Raw genomic sequence first — 23,031 nt, forward strand, 5'->3', positions numbered from 1 at the left:
GACCCCCCCCCCCCCCCCCCCCCCCCCCCCCGGCGATTACAATGTGATGACATGTTGGTGGGGGGTGATATCCTCGTAAGTTTGACCTCTTTTAGTTTTCCTCGCAGGGAAGAAGAAAGAAAAGGACAAGGAAAGGAAAGAGAAGAAGGAGAAGGATCACTCCAAATCCAAACAGAAGAAGAAGAAAAAGAAGAAGAAGAAAAGTAATGCATTGATATTAAGGATGAGCGAACGTGCTGGGATAAGGTGTTAACTGAGCACGCTCGAGTGACTTCTTCACGCTCAAAAAATAGTTTTGAGTCCCCGCGGCTGCATGTCTCGCGGCTGTTCGACAGCTTGTTTATTAGGTTGTCCTTGCATGAATTGGTGATGTGGAACAGCTGCGAGACATGCAGGCCCAGGGACTGGAACATATTTTTTCAAGTATGCTGAAGTCACTCGGTTAGCACATGAGCATGCTCAGATACCACCTTATCCCATCACGTTCGCTCATCACTAATGGTATCTTATTTGCATGGGGTTTCCGCCACTGTCTTCCGCATCATAGGTGACGATGACATTACGGCCTCACACAGCTGCACATGGACAGCGGGTATTGTGCACGTGCGCTGTGCTTTTGGGTAAGACACATGATACCTGCCGGCCGTGCATGTATCTCAGCCGGCGAGTGAGGTCGTAACATCATCGGCACCACTCTGCCTCAAAGTGGGTGTGAGTAGCAGTGATATTCATTTTGTGATCTCTTTCTGACTTCGCCATTCAAGAATATCTGGGCAATAAAAATGAAAAAAGCATATACAGAATGGGAGGAATAGGCCTAAGCAACAGCACATGTGAAAAAGACTTGGGTATACTAATAGATCACAGACTGAATATGAGTCAACAGGGTGATGAAGCAGCAAAAAAGGCAAATGCAATTCTGGGATGTATTAACCGAAGCATACAGTCTAGATCACGTGAAGTCATTATTGCCCTCTACTCCTCTTTGGTCAGACCTCATCTGGAATATTGTGTCCAGTTTTGGGCACCACATTTTAAAAAAGACATCAACAAACTGGAGCAAGTTCCAGAAAAGAGCGACCAGAATGGTGACCGGTCTGCAAACCCTGTCTTATGAGGAAAGGTTGCAGGATTTGGGAATGTTTAGCTTGCAAAAGAGAAGACTGAGAGGAGACTTAATAGCTGTCTACAAATATCTCAAGGGCTGTCACATTGTAGAAGGATCAACTTTATTCTCATTTGCACAAGGAAAGACTAGAAGCAATGGGATGAAACTGAATGGGAGGAGACACAGATTAGATATTAGAAAAACATTTTAACAGAGTGATCAGTGAGTGGAACAGGCTGCCACGAGGTTGTGAGTTCTCCTTCAATGGAAGTCTTCAAGCAGAGGCTGGACAGACATCTGACTGGGATGATTTAGCGACTCCTGCTTTGAGCAGGGGGTTGGACCAGATGGCCCAGGAGGTCGCTTCCAACTCTGCGATTCTATGAATAAACCCATTTTATATCGTAGGTTCAAGTCACCATGGAGTCTAGAAATGTGCAAAAAAAAAAAAAATGAATACAAATAAATTGTTGAAATAATGTAAAACAAAAAAAAAAAGAAATATGTAAACGGCCATCACATCTGCAGAAATGTCCCTTCTGCCATAATATAGAATTTTCTTTATAGTGAGAACTGCATACAGAAAAAAAAAAAAATACTGAAATTCCGGAATAGCTGTTTTCTACTTATTGCACCTCACTCTGCAAATGTAATAAAAAGCTACAGAAACATTGTGTCCACACCAAGATGATTGCAAAAAAAAAATGTCCGCACAGTACAGAGAAGAAATCCTCACTCCGATCCATCAGTGGAAAAATCCAGTAGAATGGCCACAAACACAGGATATATTTATTAATTTCACAACGTTCAAAAAGTTTCACGCCCTATATTAGTAAATATACTGGCGCCTCCTGTGCCACAGTATGGGGTCTCTGGTGTTTGCTATAGGGGTCTCCGTCTCCGGTGGTCTGTGCACTCCATGTTTTTCTGGTATCCTGCTTTCTTTAAAAACTTTTCGTCCCTCTCGTTTGCAGAACATTCGGACTATGAAGGCGTGTCCTTGGACTTCTTGGATAGAAGCGTCTCTCCGGTTCTCCTCTCATCCTCCAGCGCTGTTGTTCCAAACAACACTTTGACAGTGAAGAACGCAACCTTCCAGTTCCCATGTGCCATCCTGTCTGTGGATCTCACTGGAGAAAGTACGTTTAAACCCAGAAATGTCATCTAATTCCGCCTCTCGCGTCTACAGTGGCTTGCGAAAGTATTCACCTCCCTTGGGCGTTTTTCATGTTTTGCTATGTCACAACCTGGAATTTCCCCGTTTTTTTTTTTTTGTTTTTTTTTGAGCGTCTGCATCATTTCGCGTAAAGAACATTCCTACATCTGTGAACATTTGGTTTTCTTTTTATTGTGAAGCAAGCAACAAATAGGACAAAATAACTGAAAACTATTCACCCCCTTAAAGTCATCACTTTGTAGAATCCTTTTGCAGCAATTACAGCTGCAAGTCGCTTTGGATAAATCTCTGAGCATTTCACATCTTGTCACTGGGATTTTTGCCCATTCCTCAAGGCAAAACTCCAGCTCCTTCAAGTTAGATGATTTCCTCTTGTGCACTGCAGTCTGACCACAGATTCTCCATTAGATTAAGTTCTGGGCTTTGTCTAGACAACTCCAATACATTTACATGTTTCCCTTTACACCACTCCGAGTGTTGCTTTAGCACTATGCTTTGGGTCATTGTCAGTGTTTTTAGAGACTGAGGTTCACTTTCCAACAAGACAGACTGAAACAGGTTTTGGTCAAGAATGTCTATGTATTTTGCACCATCCGTTTTCCTCTCGACTCAAACCTTTTTTCCTGTCCCTGCTGCCAAAAAACATCCCCACCGTGTTTCACTGTGGGAATGGTGTTCTTGGGGTGATGAGACGTATTGGTTTGGCGCAGACATAGTGTTTACCTTGCTAGCAAAAAAGTTCAATTTTGGTCTCATCTGACCACAGCACCTTCCTCTATACATTTGGGGAGTCTTCCGCATGTCTTTTGGTAAACTCTAAATTAATCTTACAATTTTTGGTATAAGTAAACTTTATTTCTGCCCATTCTTCCATAAAGGCCACCTCTATGTAGTGTATGGCTTATTGTAGTCATATGGACAGATACTCCAGTCTCTGCGTGGGAACTCTGCAGCTCCTTGAGGATCACCTTTTGGTCTCTGTGCTGCATCTCTGATTAATGCCCTCCTTGCCCGAGTTGAGAGTTTTTGTGGGCGACCTTCTCATGGCAGGTTTGTTGTGGTACCTTGTTCTTTCCATTTGATGATAATGGATTTGATGGTGCTCCGGGGATCATCAGAGATATATCTTCTTATAACCCAACCCTGACTTGTACTTCTCATCAACTTTGTCCCTGGCTTGTTTGGAGATCTCCTTGGTCTTCATGGTTTTGTTTGGAGATTTCCTTGGTCTTCATGGTGTTGTTTGGAGATCTCCTTGGTCTTCATGGTGTGGTTTGGAGATCTCCTTGGTCTTCATGGTGGTGTTTGGAGATCTCCTTGGTCTTCATGGTGGTGTTTGGAGATCTCCTTGGTCTTCATGGTGTGGTTTGGAGATCTCCTTGGTCTTCATGGTGGTGTTTGGAGATCTCCTTGGTCTTCATGGTGGTGTTTGGAGATCTCCTTGGTCTTCATGGTGGTGTTTGGAGATCTCCTTGGTCTTCATGGTGGTGTTTGGAGATCTCCTTGGTCTTCATGGTGGTGTTTGGAGATCTCCTTGGTCTTCATGGTGGTGTTTGGAGATCTCCTTGGTCTTCATGGTGGTGTTTCGAGATCTTCTTGGTCTTCATGGTGGTGTTTGGAGATCTCCTTGGTCTTCATGGTGGTGTTTGGAGATCTCCTTGGTCTTCATGGTGTTGTTTGGAGATCTCCTTGGTCTTCATGGTGTTGTTTGGAGATCTCCTTGGTCTTCATGGTGGTGTTTGGAGATCTCCTTGGTCTTCATGGTGTTGTTTGGAGATCTCCTTGGTCTTCATGGTGTTGTTTGGAGATCTCCCTGGTCTTCATGGTGTTTGGTTAGTGTTGCCTCTTGTTAATAGTGTTGCATCCTCTGTGGCCTTTCACAAAAGGTAAAGTGTATATACTGACAGACGTGTGACACTTAGATTGCGCACAGGGGGACTTCATAAGTCACATGCATAGTGACAGGAAAGGAATTGCTTGCACCAGAATTTATAGGTTTTTTTTTTTTTTTTTATAGGAAAAGGGGGTGAATACATATGCACATGACAGTTTTTAGTAATTTACTTTATATATATTTAATCGATATTTTTCTCACTTCACTTCACCAACTTAGACTATTTCGTGCTGATGTGTCACACACAAATCGGATTACAAAAATTATTAAACACAGGTTGTAATGTAACAAAATAGGAATAAATAAAGGGTGTGTGTGAATACTTTCTTAAGCCACTGTATCTATATTTTTCTCATGTATCTATCTGTCTCGTACCTCTCTCTATGTATCCGTTAGTATCGCGTCTGTCCACCTTTCGCCTATCCGCTTCTCGTCTGTTTGCCTTGCGTTTGTCCACCCCCCCAATCAATCCGCCTTAAACAGCAGCGGTCTGTGCTTGCGCCAGTCGCTGCCTTTTGGGAGAAATGCCAGCTGTATAACACCGCTTTTGAGCCTTTCTCACTTCTGGTTTTCTGTCAGCCCTTTCCAACATGGAATTCCTTGAAGACTCGTCTACCGAGAGTCTGATCCTCAGCGGTGATGAGTACAACCAGGAGTTTGACTCCACAAACTTCGAGGAGTCTCAAGACGAGGAGGAAGGTGCCAGTGAGATCGTCAGGTGTGTGTGCGGGATGGATGAGGAGAACGGCTTCATGATTCAGGTGGGTTATCTATCCTTCTGTGATTCTAAACCTTAGAGAACTTAACCCCTTAACTACCTATGGCGTACATTTTCATTATGGGTCTCAGGGGCCTGTAGAGCATGGCTCAGGAGCTAATCCTCTCCATACCAGGCACAAGCTGGATGTGTTTCACAACCGGCCAACCGCCTCTAACAGCAGCAACCGGAGCTACCTCTGATCGCTGCTTTGTAACTATACATATGCCCTCATTTACATGCCTGTTTGTCGGCGTGCTATCATGGCAGCCGCGGGACCTGCTGAAGCCTCCCATGGTTGCCATCTTATTCCTTATGTGAAGCGCAGCTTCGGGCCAGGCTTCATAGGAGATCATCTGTTATGCTATATCATGTACAATGACATTTTGTAACTTGCGTTACACAACAATGCTTTATTTCATCTGTATTGCAGTGCGAGGAGTGTCTGTGTTGGCAGCACAGCATTTGCATGGGGCTTCTGGAGGACAGTATTCCCGAGCAGTACATCTGCTACGTGTGCAGCGACCCGCCAGGTAAGGAAAGGATTCAGCCCGTATAGGGTCCAGTCCATTCAGTGCAGATGATGGTCAACCGATTCTCCAGAACTACAGCGGAATATCCACTGAATGAGGGACAGATAAAAGCCAGGAAGGCTCAGCACTAGTGATGAGCGAGTATACTCGTTGCTCGGATCTCCTCGAGCATGCTTGGGGTGATCTTCGAGTATTTTGGGGTGCTCGGAGATTTAGATTTCGTCGTCTCAGCTGCATGATTTGCGACTTGTAGACAGGTTGAATATATGTGGGAATTCCCTAACAAAGAGGCATTCCACACATGTATTCAGGCTGTCTAGCAGTCGCAAATCATGCAGCTGAGACGATGAGAACTAAATCTCGGAGCACGCCAAATACTCAGAGACCACCCGAGCAACGAGTATACTCGCTCATCACTACTCAGCACGGCACACGTGCAGCTTTTGCTGCAGATTTGGCCAATCTTTTGCAATAAATTAAAGGGTTAATGCGTATAGTTAAAAATGTGCCACCATCCTGAGACTGGCTATTAGCGGTGCTAATATGGCGATGTCCTTCTCTTATTTATGCACTTGATTTTAAGTTTTGCGGCTTTTTTCAGATTTTTTTTTCCTTTTGCCTTCAATTTGCAGGACAGCGATGGAGCGCGAGATACAAGTACGACAGGGATTGGTTTAATAACGGACGCATGTGCGGCCTCTCTTTCATAAACGAGAACTACTCTTACCTGAACGCCAAGAAGATCGTATCTACTCACCACCTCCTGGCCGACTTGTACGGCGTGACCGAAATACTTCATGGACTGCAGCTAAAATTCGGGATTCTGAAGTAAGTGATGACTTTCAATCATCATTTTTGTGACTCGTTTATCTACCTGGACATAATCTATAAAAGCTGAGGAGTAAATTTACAATTACTGCACTAGATTTGCTTTATGTTGCATCTTACTTCTTGACTCCAGTCACATCCAGAGCTGCATGCAAAACAATTGTTGAAGCTGCCACTTGGGATTGGTCAGCAATGAATTCAAATGCTACTCACATCTTTGGTGTGTTTGTCTATCTATCGATCTATCAGGGCTGTGGAGTCGGAGCTCATTTTGGTGGAGTTGGAGTCGGTATAAAATGGACCGACTCCTAAAATATATAATAAATTGGGTACAGTAGTTCAATGCAGAATGTGCTGAATATTTTTTCACAGGAATTTGGGAAAGTTATGAAATGTCCTATAAATGGCTGTTCTATTCCTGATCTAAGGCTACATTCACACACAGCGTTTTTGCTGCGTTTTTTGAGGATATGATTTGAGCTGCAAAATTCCGATCAGCTTTTTAAAAAACCGCATCACCCGAATGGTTTTTGAGCTCATAGATAATGTTTTCAATAGCAAAGGCAGATTAGAAAAATGCCGCACAAACTGACATGCTCATTCAGCCCAAAAATGGATCCTCACAAAGCAATGTGTCTGAATGTCATATCTTGAAACCCATTGACTTTGCTGGGATGCCCAGTGCACTGCATTTTACTGCAAAAAAACAGATCCGCAAAAACGATGTGTGTGAATCATGGCCGTAGCCAGCGAGGGGCAGGGGGGGCGACCGCCCCCACCCCCCCTAGAAGCAGGGGCATGCACCTATCAAAACTCACTTGTATGCTGCAGTGCTCCCGTCCTGCACCGGCTCCAGACTGCAGGGGGCAATCTCCCCTCCTCTGTCCTGTCTTCTGCTGTCTTCACCAGAGAGAGGAGGGGGAGGGGTGCCTACCCTGCACAGGATCCGATTCCTGGGCCCCCGAGCTGGAGAAAATGAGAAAGTTGTGCACACGCTGCAGCTGGCAATAAGAGATAGTCTGCAAGAGGGACATGCTGGAAATCTGATTGGAAAAGTGAGGAAATTGGTTATTGCTGCCAGAACCCCTAAAATTGATTCCATCTTGAAGAGACGTGCTGGGAAAGGGGCAATTGTCGATCAAGCCACTCGGTGGGGCAGCACTTCTTTAATGATTGAGCTATTGCTTGAACTAAAACCGTTTCTTATAGATATGGCGAACCCTCAGGTAACCCTAAATGAAGGTCAATGGACACAGGTGGCTGAATTGAAGAAATTGCTTAATCACCCATTTACCATGACTAAAAAATTACAAGCTGAGGATTTAATTCCTGGCATTTTCATAAGGGAGTGGAAGAACTTGCTATTTTGCCTGTCCCAAAGAGGAGGTTTAATCGCAGATGGCATTTCTGCTTCAATGAAACAGAGAGAGAGACACAGCTATTGGAAAATAAAAATTTTCTGGCAGCTGTTTATGTGGACCCAAGTCATCGTATACTGCTTGATGATCAACAGCTTACTAAAGGAAAAGAAGCTCTGACTGAGGTAGCAGTTGGGATGAGTGGCCTACAGGAGGACTGCCAGGCGCAAGTTGACTTGGGTCCTGACAGTGCTACTGCTGCCATATCTTCATCCTCATCAGATGAGGAGTTTGACTTTGACAAGTATTTGGATGACATGGAGCAGGCAAAGCGTTGCCGCAAGGAAAAAGATTTCACTCCGTCTCCTATAGCAAGATTGACCATATTTCAGCAAAATGTTTCACTTGCTCTCAAAGAAATAGAAAAATTCAACCGTTCATCAAAACTGACTGTGCACGAGGCAATTCCTTTATAAATTGTTAGAGATGTTGCCCATGTGGTTACGGCTTTGCCTCCAACCCAATTTAGTGTAGAGAGGTTGTTTTCTAGCCTTAAAATTATTAGGTCAGATGTGAGGTCATCTATAAAGGAGGATCTGATGGAGGCAATTCTATTAGACCAAATTCATAGACTGCACAAATGTTATTTAGCATGTTTTTGTTGAAAACTGTTTTTTGCCACTTACATAGTTTATTACATAGTGATATATATTCGATATTACATAGTGTTATATATACTGTATATATATGCAATCGATATTACATAATGTATTACATATTTACAATTTATTAGTTTTTTGTGTTTTAAAGTTGTATTCCAATAAATATATATTATATGCTATCTAAATATCTTGATTACTGCATCATAAAAATGATTAAATGTCTGATGTTCACATTGTACTACAATAAATTTTTCACTTAAATATAAGCAATATATGTGGGAGTCGGAGTCGGTGTAAGGGAAATTGAGGAGTCGGACTCTCAGGTTTGGCTTACCGACTCCACAGCCCTGCTATCGATCTATCTATCTATCGATCTATCCATATATCCATATCTATATTTTCTTGTAGCTGGGAAGGCCAATGTTAAATCCCAGCTTTGCAGGGTCTCGATTAGATGCACCTGCAGGGTTTTTCTAAGAAGCAGGAAGTGGCTTCTTGGAATGGCAGTCTCCTGAGGTTGTGTCAGTCCCTTAAATGAGTGTGCTGCTGCCGATTGTCCAGCCAAAATGTGAGCTGTAGCTCGCATAGATGCTTGCCAGAGTCTCTCTGAATGGAGACCTCAGGGGTCAGCTAGGGAAGTGTGAGTGTGCTGCTGCTGAGTGTCCAGCCAAAATGTGAGCTGTAGCTTGCAGAGACGCTTGCCAGAGTCTTTCTGAATGGAGACTGCAAGGTTCAGCTAGGAAAGCTGAGCAGTCTGTGTGTTGAAGCTGCAGGCTGTTCAGTGTGAACTGCCCCCAGATTTGAATACTTCTGTTTGGTGTTGGAGCTTGGGATGAAGGTTATACCGTGACTGGTGGGGTCATGTCTTTCTTTGCTGTGGTAGAAAGGTCTGTAATTTGTTTGCGTGAGCCCGCACTGACATATGTGCCTGCTAAATTAAATGTTTATTTGCTGTGATACCTTTTGTATCCAGAAGAAGCTGGTGTTGGTTATGAATTCCTGGTTTTATGAAAGCAATAAAACTGCACATGGTTGGAACAAACTGCATTGCCTGTGTGCATGCTATCTAATGCCCACCTGAGAGTGAGAATTCATACACTTGGTGGAAAATGTGGGCAAGAAATCCCAAAGAGCACAGGCGATTGAAGTGTAAGGATTAGATGACCTGGATAAAGATGGCTACAGCGTTGCAGACATGGTCTGAAAGCATGAAGGTGCTGTCCTGCTGGAAGGTGACATTGCCTTGGTATTATGGTGTCACAGGTATGGTTCAGAGGACCACTTAGAACTGGGAGCCGTCTCTTTAAGTGGAGTTGTGAGGAGGAGAACCAGGTTCCACCATGCCGGGCACTGGTGAACTGCAGCTTAGGCCGGCATAATGCCTACTTTGCCTATCCCGCCTACAGTGCTGTTCCTCTTCCTGGTGTAGGGACTCAGGAGTTCCAGGTGACTGTGAAAGGTTGGCCAAGTGATGGGAGTTAATAATAATAATAATAATAATAATAATTTTTATTTATATAGCGCCAACATATTCCGCAGCACTTTACAATTAAGCGGGGACATGTACAGACAATAAATTCAATACAAGTTAAGACAATTCAAACAGTGACATTAGGAGTGAGGTCCCTGCTCGCAAGCTTACAATCTACAAGGAAATGGGGGGACACAGTAGGTGAGAAGTGCTTGTTAATTCAGGTCTGGCAATTATAATAGGGATTTTCATATAAAGCTGCATGATCCGGTCATCAGCCCGTGTGTTTAAGTGCAATAGACAAGTATCAAGTGCAGTTATCATGTGCATGAAGGGTGTGGAGACAGATGAATAGTAGGGTGCAGATTCAGAATAATATTTGGAAGGAGGGAACAGGGCAAAGTTAGCTTGCTGAGTAGTTGATGTGGTAGGCTTGTTTGAAGAGATGGGTTTTCAAAGCGCGCTTGAATAGGTCAGGGCTAGGTATCAGTCTGATCATCTGGGGAAGTGCATTCCAGAGAGCTGGAGCAGCACGAGAGAAGTCTTGGAGACGGAGGTGCGAGGTTCGGATTACGGGGGATTACGGGGGAGTTATGGAGTTTGTTGTCCCTGGAAGGGGCCACACTTCCGCATGTGCTGGTCCCTTGGGTGGGGGTATGGGGTATCGATGTCAATGCCAAGAACTATCCCATGGCTCAGGTGATCATACGCACTGTCAAGAAATTGAGATAATTTCTGAAGTCCTTGATATCATACAGTGCTCCAGCTGCCCCACCCCCATTTTGTTTGTGCCCTGTAACACTGAGCTCCACAATGCCTCCCCCTCAGCTGCAAGACTTCTCTCTCTCTCTGCCTGTGTGAATTACTATCCACCTTCTCCCTCTCTCCCCCTCCCTTCAGTTGTTGGTCTCCTTTTATTGTTCCCGACCAGATAAATGTGGTTTGTTTCCAGCCACATGGTCCTTTGTCAGTTCAAACTCAAATTTAATAACACAAAATAATCCTCGGGCCAGGAAACATATATTTTCAGAACCAGTATAATTTCAGCTACACATCGCAACATTTTGTGACTTCTAGGGTCTTCAGAAACCAGAAAAACGGTTTGTGCCCCCCTGTGACATGCAGACGGGTCATGTTTGTTCTCAAATGAAAGATAATTTTGTAACAGAAAATATGATGCCCCCGGCGTCTCTCTGTGAGCTCCTCGGCCAGAAATAAGGGGCGTGCATCCACTAGCTCAGCAAGAATAAAGCATAAAGCTGAGACGCTCATTTGGGGGGGTTGTCAGACGCCAGGAGTGCCAGCTATTTAATGTGCTGAAAGACCATTCTCCATTGGGAAGGAGCTCCTCCCCTTTATCAACATGTCATATCTGTGACTGAGATGGAGTAAGTCTCTTATTTTAATCCCTTTTTATTTGTAACTGTTGTTACATACTGTATTTTTGCCTCCCTTTGTAATATCTTTTCTAATGTTGTAAACACTGCCTATAATTTTGGAGTAAACTTATAAATTTACTAGCGTCGTTCTTTTTGCTCTATGATTGAACCGACACGTACTCGGTGCCAAAATACGCTACCGTTTGGGTCGATTACTGACCCGATATAAGATTCAGTATCCAACAGGAACTGGCGGCAGTATAGCTCCCCTGGTGTGGTATTGGGAAACCCTGGTAGTGATGGATCGGATGTTTATGTGTGTATTCTCAGCCTGGGACTGGTCATATACACACCGCCCTCACTGCAGAGTGCCCAATAACCAGGATGCGACAAGGTATGAATCCAAACATCCCTGAGGATAGGGGAAAAAAAAGGGAACAACGCCACGCATGATCTAAGTGCAGTAGAAACTAGGTGTAAATTGCACGCTTATATAATTGCACTCACCTAGTCAAAGGCGAAAATTAAGGAGCTCGGCTGACTGGGCACAAGGAAAAGACCCTCAGACATCCGTGGTAAAGCAATACATAGCTAGGAAAATCCCAGTATGTAGCCGGCGCTCCTGTATAGAGATTCTCATAGATGTTATACATAAATATCTGCTTTATTGAGGTAATAAATTACAGGACAACGCGTTTCGACTCCTACACCCTGGAGTCTTCTTCAGGTCATTAAAAAAATAAATAATATGAAAAGATCAGCCACACTCTCTTTTTATACATTCAACTTCCAAAGGATCAAACAGGGCGGAGTACTGGAGGAGCTGTAAAGCCCTACTCAGAGAGAAAAGCCCACAACACACCAGATATGGAATCTTTTAACAACCGGACGATCAGAAGGTGAGAAATATTATCTACAATATCACCGCTAAGACTAAGGGATCGGGTGAGACTGTACAACCCGAAATTGATGGCTATACAAAGAAACAAATTGTAAGACTGTTTAATAGCTTTGAAAGAAATGTGAAAGTAGAGATGTGCCATCAACTAGACACTGATTTTTTGGCACTATGTATACAGGAAGAAATAATCCGTAAAGGTCTCCTGATTCATTTTGAGAGCACATTCCCAGATGATGCTCCAAACGCAGATAAATCCGCACAGCAGGGGGACCCACTCAATGCACAGGTGTAGCGTAGGCAAAGCTGCAAGCATGCAGGAATGAATGCTCCGTAACCCGGGGTGCCTCTCCAAAGCAGTCAGCCACAATGAATATCAGAACAGAGAGAAACGGATGGCACTCACCAGTGAAAAAACTTCTTTATGCCAACACTTTAAAATATCGGCGTTGGGAGGATGGGAGCAGGAGTGAAGGAGACGACAGCCGTTTCGCGCTGCAGTAGCGCTTCTACAGGTCAACAGGTGAGAGAAACTGATTGTGATGGTCAATGTGTGACTGGACACACCTCCTCCAGCAGGGCGGATTTCTATCACACACATGACCCTGGATACACCGCCTCCAGTAAGGCGAATTTAAATAATAAGGGGAAACACCAGGGAAACCGATACAATGGAGGGCCCTGCAAAAGCCATGGGGACGTGGAGACCTCCTGCACTCCCCTGAGCCTGTCTCTACACTCCTAACAGTCCCTATACAGGCTCCGCACCTGTCGCCGAGCTGGAACCTAAGAACCCTAGCTCACCCTGCACCTAGCCCTTTCTAATGAAACGGACGGTGCAGAAACTAATCCCACCACTGCACACACATTGAGGAAAGTGAAAAACAGGAAAACACCACTTAGCTTTGCTCTGTTGCTCTTGCTCCCAGCAAGAGTCCACCACCAGAATGCAGCTTTCCTCCTGAATAGCTGCCACCAAGCTCTGTCAGATCTGCAAGGAAATCCCCTCTGTGACTCCTTCCACACCAGGACTCTGACTGAGCTACCAGGAACTCTCTCTAGCTCCTTCCTCCACCAAGGATGGTTGGAAATGACCACTATCACCAACCGTGATTGCAACACCTGACACTCTTTTATAGCAGAGCCAGAGCAATCACACCTGCTATATAATCATGTGCACTAAACTAAAGTAACCAGTGTGAAATGACCCTAACGGCCACCGGGGGCAAAACTAGAACTGAAACCATCACAGTGCAATGACCCTAATGGCCACCGGGGGCAAAGCTATCTTAAAGCACACAGCTTAAGGAAAAAAAAAAAAGGTTACTAGTGCATTTATTTGTCATAATCCAACCTGGATCATGACACTGATGTTTTAAAGTGTTGGAATAAAGAAGTTTTTTTTTCACCGGTGAGTGCCATCCATTTCTCTCTGTTCTGACATTTCCCAGATGATATTGACTTTCCTATGGAGTGGAAAAAGATTTTAAATGATTGCTCGTTGCGTTTAATGCACCTATGGGTTAAAAAACGCACTACACTAGCAAAGAAATCGGCTGTTTTATGTGAAATCAATTTACGAGATTTAGAGGAATTTAAAATAACTTCCCTATATCACGCCATGAATAGAGACTCTACTAGGAAGCTCAAATCGTATGAAAATGATTTAATAGATATAAAAACTAAAAAAAAATTTAGAAGGGATGCATTTGATTTGAAACCAAAGCAAATAATACCTAAAATATCTACAAATAACCCTGTCTTCAATGAAAAAGGGAAAGTTAATAAAAAAAATAAAAAGAGAGATCTATTGAGAAACATATGGGGGGTCTCCTAAGAGATTACAACAAGCTTCAAAGACTTCTAATGGATAAAAAGTCCAAAGCACTAAAACAAAAAAAAAGTTATTAATTTATCAGTACCGCTAAGCACAAAGCAAAATAAAACAGCTAAACAGGAGGATTATGAAAAAACAGGGCGCTAGACCGAAAAAAAAAATTAAAAAACATATATTCTTTGAGACTTCTACTCCAGAAATCCCCCAATAAAGGCACCCATACTACACATTTGGACGATTTAATTAATTTGAATATGGATTTTATTGGATCATCTTCTTCTGAAAGGGTCCAAACAGTAAGGTCAGAAAAACAGCTGACATCTGTAAAAAGTTCTTCACGCCCCCTATACTTCTGATTTGGCGTTTCCTTCTTTAATATCGACACAAACAAATGATAGAAGAACGAAGGGGAAAAAGACCCTAGTGGAAAATAATGTGGTTTTCAAAGATAATATTCCAGCATCTAAATTGCACTGCAGAACCGAACAGCAGGGTTAAATAAAAGCTCTGACACCCCAGTGTTAGAAAGCCAGGAGGCGTTTGTACATCAGGAGGTGATTCCTAAATCCTCCTTTAACCCAGTGCATCACAGAGGCAATTATATTGAATCCTTTTTTGCCCTGGTAGCTGCAGATTTTAGAGAGATCAATAATGAGAATAAAAGAAAAGAAAAAAGACAGATTATATGAGAATATTGACCCCACAGAAAGAAAAGCTCTAGAGGCTCTCAAAAAAAGAACCAAAACATAATTATTAGAGAGGCTGATGAGGGTGGTGGTTATACAAGATTTGGAGGATTATTTAAAAGAGGCGGACAGAATTCTTTCTGATAATAAATATTATGAGAAATTAACATCTGACTCTTCAGTACAATTTACAACTGATTGTCATTGTTTGATTAATGAAGCCTCTGCGAAGGGGATATTGAATAAAAAGGAAAAAACATTTTCTAACGAATAAAAATCCAAACAGGGCTTTTTATTATCCTCTTTCAAAAGTCCATAAAGATCAAGACCGACCACCAGGTCGACCCATCATATCTGGGATTGGGTCGCTTACTGCCAACCTGTCGCATTATATAGATCTGTTTTTACAAGATCTAGTAATTGCTTTACCGTCAGATCTACAGGATTCTGGCCATCTTACCCAACTGTGTAACGATATCATTTGGCAGGAAGGAGATCTCTTTATTACTCTTGTAGTGGGGCTCTACTCGAACATCGACCACACCTGAGGTTTAACATTTGTTGAATATTATTTGAGGGTGAAGGGAAATCTTCCTGCAGCACAAAAAGAATTCCTTTTTAAAAGGACTTGATTTTATACTTAAAGTTTTTTCATTTCAGGATTCATTCTTCCTTCAGAAGCTCAGTTACCGCAATGGGGACTTGGGTCGCGCCAAGTTTAGTAATCTTTTTTATGGGGCGAATTGAGTCTTTATCGGTTTTATCAGATCTCGCTTTTAAAGAAAATATTTTGCTATGTAAAAGGTACATAGATGACCTAGTTATATTCTGGCGTGGCACTTCAGAAAAACCAAGGGAATTAATCGACCATCTTAACCTTAACGATTGGGGGATTTCTTTGGTAGCAACTGTCAATAGCGATAAAATTACATACCGTATATACTCGAGTATAAGCCGAGATTTTCACCCTTTTTTTTAAGGCTGAAAGCCCCCCTCTCGGCTTATACTCAAGTCATATACGCCAGGGAGTTGGCAGAGGAGGGGGAGTGCAGGGGTCAGATCATACTTACCCCCTCCTGGCGCGGTCTCTGCAGCCCTGCTTCTCCAATGGTGTCCAGCACCTTTGTACAGTGATCACATGGTACAGCTCATTAAAGTCATGAATATGCGCATATTCATGACTTTAATGAGCGGTACCTCGTGACCTCTGAAGGAAGGAAGAGCTGCGGCGCCAGAGACCGTGGGAGAAGCAGGGGCTGAAGAGACATGCCAGGAGGGGGTAAGTATATGCGATATTCACCTTGCCCCGTTCCACCACCGCTTGCCGCTCTGTCCTCCACGTCCTCTGGCTATGACATTCAGGTCAGAGGGCTTGATGATGTGGTTAGTGCGCACCTTCTGCCTGAACAGTCACTGACAGAGGGACCCGGAAGACAGAGCGGCGGTGGAACGGGGCAGGTGAATATCTCAGCCTGAGCCAGTGGTGACACCAGCACCTGTCCCCCATAGCGCGCCGGTGTCCCCGCCTGCTCAGGACAATGGCCCCCAGCGACAAGAGGGGAGTATGTCATTTTTTTTTATTCGCAGCAGCATATGGGGCCATAACCTTTATGGAGCAGCATGTGGGGCATAATCTATGGAGCATCTTATGGGGCAGCATATGGGGGAATAATCTATGGAGTATCTTATGGGGCAGCATATGAGGCATAATCTATGGAGCATTTTATGGGGGCATAACCTTTATGGAGCAGCATATGGGGCATATTATTCTATGGAGCATCTTATGGGGCCATTATTAACCTTTATAGAGCTTTATATGGGGCATATTTTGTATGGAGCATCTTATGGGGCCATCATGAACTGTATGGAGCATTATATGGGGCTCCTGATTCAATATGGATATTTAAAAACATTTAACCTACTGATGTCTCAATTAATTTTACTTTTATTAGTATCTATTTTTATTTTTTAAATTTATCAGTAGCTGCTGCATTTTCCACCCTAGGCTTATAAGTGAGTGAATAAGTTTTTCCATTTTTTTGTGGCAAAATTAGGGCGTTCGGCTTATACGCAAGTATATACGGTATTTAGATTTAGATATCTCTCATGAAGACAAAAAGGTTGTTACAAAAACATTTTTTTTAAAAAGTGGATAGCAACAGTTACTTAGATTTCTGAAGTGCACATTATACCAAATGGAAAAGAAATATTCCACACAGCCAATTTCGACGGATACGAAAAAACAGCAGTAAAGCTTCGGATTATACTGCACAGTCTGAAATCCTTAAAAAGAGATTTTTGGATAAAAAGTATCCACAGTAACTAATAAACTTTGCTTTTGAAAAAAATCTGAGTAAAACACAATGGGAATATTTGGTGAATAATGAACAGGAACCCAAAGAGGGCGGTGAAATTGTAGAGAAAAAAATTCTAAAAAAAAAACCTGAAGAAAAATCAGTGTCGTTTTAAGTTTAACTTCATCACAGGTTTTAATAAAGGAAATAAGCTCGCAAAGGAGCATTTTAAATAAACACTGGCATTTGCTATTAAAGGATTCTTTTTAAAAAAAAATATTCTACCAATATGATTCCTGTAGAACATGTTCCTGAAAATATACCAAATCGGAACCAAGTGCTAAACAGGAAAGAATCTTTCTGGATTTATCAGCTCCAAACTTTCTTTCCCAATGGTTTGAATGATGTGGTAGAGAACATTTTTTGGCTTTTTATTTTTATGGTATTCTATTTGGTAGTTCCTTATACACAGTGTATATACAGACACAAGCAAATTAGTTCACTAATGAGAACTTGTCCTGGGAGGATTTGTCCCTTTGGTATAGGGTGTTTTTTTTTTTTTTTCTTCTTTATCTAGGTGGGGATTTACAGCTCCTCCAGTACTCCGCCCCATATGATCCTTTGGAAGTTGCATGTACAAAGAGAGTGTGGCTGATCTTTTCATATTATTTATTTTTTAATGACCTGAAGAAGACTCCAGGGTGTAGGAGTCGAAACACCTTGTCCTGTAATTTTTTATTAGCTCAATAAAGCAGATATTTATATATAACATCTATGAGAATCTCTATACAGGAGCGCCTGCTATACTGGGATTTTTCTAGCTATCCACAGGATGCGACAAGGCAGCCTTTCCGGCCACTAGTTAACCTAGGTGTAGTTCCCTGACTGACCCTGAGGGTGAGGGGGGCGCCAGAGAGCTGCAAGTTCCTAACCATAACTGAATGTGAGACCAAAAGTTGTGGGTCATAACCCTGACAAATTAGTGGGCAAGCAACAGTAGTGAAGAAAATTCCTGACACGCGCAGACTGGTTCATACAGAGTTAAATACCAATTCTGCGATGTCTTGATTAGATTCACCAGCAGGGTTTCGCTAAGCACCATCAAAACGTAGCAGTCTCCTGAGGGAGTGTCCGTCTACTGATTGAAGCAGAGTCGAGTGTATTGCTGGTGAGTGATCAGCCAAAATGTAAGCTGGAGCTGGGAGAGAGACATGCCAGAGTCTCTCTTTGAGACTGCACGGGTAAGCTGAGAAAACCTGAGTTATCTGTGTGTGTAGGAGCTGCGACCAACGTATGGAAGGTGCAGCCTGTTCAGTGTGAACTGTCCCTAGAGTTGAATACTTCTGTTTGGTGCTGGAGGCCACTGGAGCTCAGGCTGAATTAGATACCGAGACTGTTACTAAAGATATCGAGAGACTTGTTTTTGAATATTTTGTCAGGAGTTTTTTTTTATAATTTTGACAAGAAATACTGGCCTTCATTCTCTGTGAGTAAAATTTATACATTTTTAGTTAAGGTAACTTTATTTCCACATTAAATTAAAAATAGTGTTTTAAAGCTACAGTCGTCACGTGATCCTTCCAGTATAGGTTCTGCAGGCTTTAGCTTCTTTACAAACTATTGAGAATTTTTATTTCTTGTATTATTTAATTACATTTTTTAACTGAATAGTTATAAATGTCTATTTTGAGCTCACAAACTCCTGAATGATTGTTTTTTTTTTTTTAGACTTTAATCATGCCAGCCACAATAGAGCTACGGCTATTGTTTTGAGGAAGGAGGGATATAGTTTCAGGGAAATTGCTAGGAAGATGGGTGGTGGAGTCACTGCTTCTGGAGTGCAAAAGCTGTGTTCACGTTTTGCTGATAGTTGCAGCATCAAAACGAAGAGTGGGAAGAGGAAGGAAAAAGGCAACAACTCCAACAACAGACAGAAGAATTTTTAGGTTTGGCTTGCAAAACAGAAGACCGTCAGCCAAGGAACTTAACCAGTTCTTGCATGATGGAGGAGTTTCGGTGTCTGATAGAACAGTATGTCTCCGATTACTTGTTGCCGGTCTGAAAGCATGAACACCAAGGAAAAAGCCATTCCTAAAACTTAAATGGAGAAGTAAGAGAATTTCCTGGGCCAACGAACATCTTAGATGGACTACTGAAGATTGGAAGAAAGTAATCTGGAGTAATGAAACGAGAATATCAGTTTTTGGTAGTGACGGAGTGCGCTATGTTCGGAGAATGCAAAAGGACGACTGTCTTCCAGAGTGTATGACAGCTGCAATGAAACATCCCGAGAGTGTTATCTTATGGGGCTGTATGTTCTGGCAAGGAATTTGGAGAATGCTGGTCCTGTAAATGCTTCGAAATATATTCATGATGTCCTTGAACCCAAGCTCATCCCATCAATTCGTGACCTTGGCAAGGAACAGACCGAAATTGTTTTTCAACAGGATGGAGCACCATGTCACACTGCAAGGCAAAGTCTAAAATGTTTTGAAATCAAACAAATTTCTGTGCTTTATTGGCCAGGAAACAATCCTGATATGAACCCTATCGAAAATTTGTGGTCAAGATTAAAGCGATTGGTTTCTACTAAGCGACCGAGCAACAAACAAGCATTGATTGCAGCTGTTATCAGTTCCTGGTACCAAGTTTTAACCACAGAGAACCTGAGAAGTCTTGTTGAATGAATGCAAAGGAGATACAAAGCTGTTATTGATGCCAAAGGACACCCTACAAGCTACTAAAGAAAGAACACATGAGGATAGCATGAAATTAACATAATAGGACGTGATAATTCGATTCGGCCATTCCGCTGTTCTTATTGAAGTAATGAGATATTTTGTATCATGGTAACCTTTTTTCTATGTAGACGTGTTCTAATCGACCTTAGACTACTTGTGGAATTATTGTTTTAAACACTTTTATAATATATGTGTGTATGTGTACAGTGAGGTAAATAAGTATTTTATCCCCTGCTGATTTTGTAAGTTTGCCCACTGACTGACATGTACAGTCTATAATTTTAAGGGTTGGTTAATTTTAACATTGAGAGATAGAATATCAAAAAATAAAATGCAGAAAAGCACATTGAATAAATCAAATACATTTATTTGCATTTTACAGTGAGAAATAAGTATTTGATCCCCTACCAACCATTACAAGTTCTGGCTCCTACAGACCAGTTACAAACTCCTAATCAACTCATTACTTGCATTAAAGACAGCTGTCTCACATAGTCACCTTTATAAAAGACTCCTGTCCACACAGACTTTTCAACCTTTATCCACAGATCAGGATTCAAACATAAAGATACCAAATGTAAATTTTTGGTGAAGAATCAACAACAAGTGGGACACAATTGTGAAGTTGAGCGAAATGTATTGGTTATTTTAAATTTTTGTGGAAATTCAAAAACTGAAAAGTGGGGCGTGCAATATTATTCTGCCACTTTACGTTTAGTGCAGCAAACTCACTCCAGAAGTTCATTGTGATCTCTGAGGCTAGTTTCATGCTGCGTTCGGCGCACACGGGCGCACCTTCAAAAGTGCGCAGCGCACGGCAAAATCCTGCCAGCGCACGATCTGCGCACCCTATGCTAAAGATAGGGTGCGCAGATCGCAAGCGCCCATGTGCGCTAGTAGGCGGCGATGACCGGATGGGGCGGGCAGGGAGCCGGCAGGGGGCGGGGCTTAGCGGCGCCGTGCGCTGCAGGAAATAAACGCTAGTGTGAAACTAGCCTGAATGATCCAATGTTTCCCTAAATGACTAATGATGATAAATATAATCCACTTGTGTGTAATCAAGTCGCCGTATAAATGCACATGCTCTGTGATAGTCTCAGGATTCTGTTCGAAGCACAGAGAGCATCATGAAGACCAAGGAACACAACAGGCAGGTCCGTGATACTGTTGTGGAGACGGTCAAAGCCGGATTTGGATACAAAATGATTTCCAAAACTTTAAACATCCCAAGCAGCACTGTGCAAGCGATCATATTGAAATGGAAGGAGTATCACACCACTGCAAATCTACCAAGACCCGGCCGTCCCTCTAAACCAGGGTCCCCCAACTCCAGTCCTCAAGGACCACCAACAGGTCATGTTTTCAGGATTTCCCTTGCATTGTACAGGTGATGCAATTATCACCTGGGCAATACTAAGGAAATCCTGAAAACATGACCTGTTGGTGGGCCTTGAGGACTGGAGTTTTGGCATCCCTGCTCTAAACTTTCATCTCAAACAAGAAGACTGATTAGAGATGCAGCAAAGAGGCCCATGATCACTCTGGATGAACTGCAGAGATCTACAGCTGAGGTGGGACAGTCTGTCCACAGGACAACAATCAGTCGTACACTGCACAAATCTGGCCTTTATGGAAGAGTGGCAAGAAGAAAGCCATTTCTCAAAGATATCCATAAAAAGTGTTGCTTAAAGTTTGCAACAAGCCACCTGGGAGACACACCAAACATGTGGAAGAAGGTGCTCTGGTCAGATGAAACCAAAATCGAACTTTTTGGCAACAATGCCAAACAATATGGCGTAAAGGCAACACAGCTCACCAACCTGAACACACCATCCCCACTGTCAAACATGGTGGTGGCAGCATCATGGTTTGGGCCTGCTTTTCTTCAGCAGGGACAGGGAAGATGGTTAAAATTGATGGGAAGATGGATGGAGCCAAATACAGGACCGTTCTTGAAGAAAACGTGTTGGAGTATGCAAAAGACCTGAGACTGGGATGGTGATTTGTCTTCCAACACGACAATGATCCCAAACATAAAGCAAAATCTACAATGGAATGGTTCACAAATAAACGTATCCAGGTGCTAGAATGGCCAAGTCACAGTCCAGACCTGAATCCAATCGAGAATCTATGGAAAGAGCTGAAAACTGCTGTTCACAAACGATCTCCATCCAACCTCACTGAGCTCGAGCTGTTTGCCAAGGAAGAATGGGCAAGAATTTCAGTCTCTCGATGTACAAAACTGATAGAGACATACCCCAAGCGACTTGCAGCTGTAATCGCAGCAAAAGGTGGCGCAGCAAAGTATTAAGTTAAAGGGGCCGAATAACATTGCACGCCCCACTTTTCAGTTTTTGAATTTCCACAAAAATTTTAAAATAAACAACACATTTTGTTCAACTTCACAATTGTGTCCCACTTGTTGATTCTTCACCAAAAATTTACATTTGGTATCTTTAAGTTTGAAGCATGATATGTGGGAACAGGTTGAAAAGTTCCAGGGGGGCCGAATACTTTCGCAATGCACTGTATATACATACACACATACCGTATTTTCCGCTTTGTAAGACGCACTTTTTTTCCCCCAAACTTGGGGGGAAATGGGGGTGCGTCTTACAAAGAGGATGTACCTTATCGGGTGTAGGCCGCAGGGGTGTCCGGGCGTCTCCGGGTGTCCGTCGGCGCTGTGGGTGTCTCCGGTTCCCATCCCGGGGCTCTGCCGACATTTTGCGACAGGCCAGAGCCCCGGGGCTCCCTCTCGGTTCCCTCTGTACTGACTGGCTCCGGCAATATGGCGGCCGCCGCCGGGGACGGCGCATGCGCTGATGGTGATCTCGGGACTGAGATCTCGAGGGATGAGACTTCAGCGCTGAAATCTCATCCCTCGAGATCTCAGTCCCAGTATCACCATCAGCGCATGCGCCGTCCCCGGCGGCGGCCGCCATATTGCCGGAGCCAGCCAGTACAGAGGGAAACGAGAGGGAGCCCCGGGGCTCTGGCCTGTCGCAAAATGTCGGCAGAGCCCCGGGATGGGAACCGGAGACACCGCTGGGCACGTGGAGACACGGCTGGGCACCCGGCGACACCCACAGCGCCGACGGACACCCGGAGACGCCCGGACACCCCTGCGGCCTACACCCGGTGTCGACAGAGCCCCGAGCTGCTGCACAGACCCCCCTGGCAGCAGCACAAGCCCCCCTGATAGCACAGACCCCTGGCAGCAGGACAAGCCCCCCTGATAGCAGCACAGACCCCTGGTAGCAGCATGAGCCCCCCTGGTAGCAGCACGAGCCCCCCTGGCAGCAGCACGAGCCCCCCTGATAGCAGCATGATCCCCCCCTGGTAGCATCACGAGCCCCACTGGCAGCGCGCTGCACATCTGAGCACCCTCTCATCCCTTCCTGCGGC

General features: G+C 43.5%; 1 protein-coding gene across 3 annotated transcripts in view; it reads left to right on the forward strand.

The window, feature by feature from the left end:
- The window catches only part of PHF20L1 (PHD finger protein 20 like 1), a 103,055-nt gene that overhangs the window by 76,946 nt on the left and 3,078 nt on the right, over positions 1–23,031 (forward strand). For 2 of the 3 annotated variants that reach the window (XM_073590354.1, XM_073590356.1), the window contains 5 exons: positions 96–203; positions 2,083–2,247; positions 4,759–4,940; positions 5,370–5,469; positions 6,102–6,297. In XM_073590354.1, coding sequence (XP_073446455.1) covers positions 96–203; positions 2,083–2,247; positions 4,759–4,940; positions 5,370–5,469; positions 6,102–6,297 — 751 coding nt within the window. The remainder of the gene's footprint in view (positions 1–95; positions 204–2,082; positions 2,248–4,758; positions 4,941–5,369; positions 5,470–6,101; positions 6,298–23,031) is intronic. The other variant, XM_073590355.1, reaches the window with a different exon arrangement.

Source organism: Dendrobates tinctorius, unplaced genomic scaffold (assembly GCF_039654945.1).
Source record: "Dendrobates tinctorius isolate UK_male_01 unplaced genomic scaffold, ASM3965494v1 ptg000116l, whole genome shotgun sequence".
Taxonomy (NCBI): Eukaryota; Metazoa; Chordata; class Amphibia; order Anura; family Dendrobatidae; genus Dendrobates; species Dendrobates tinctorius.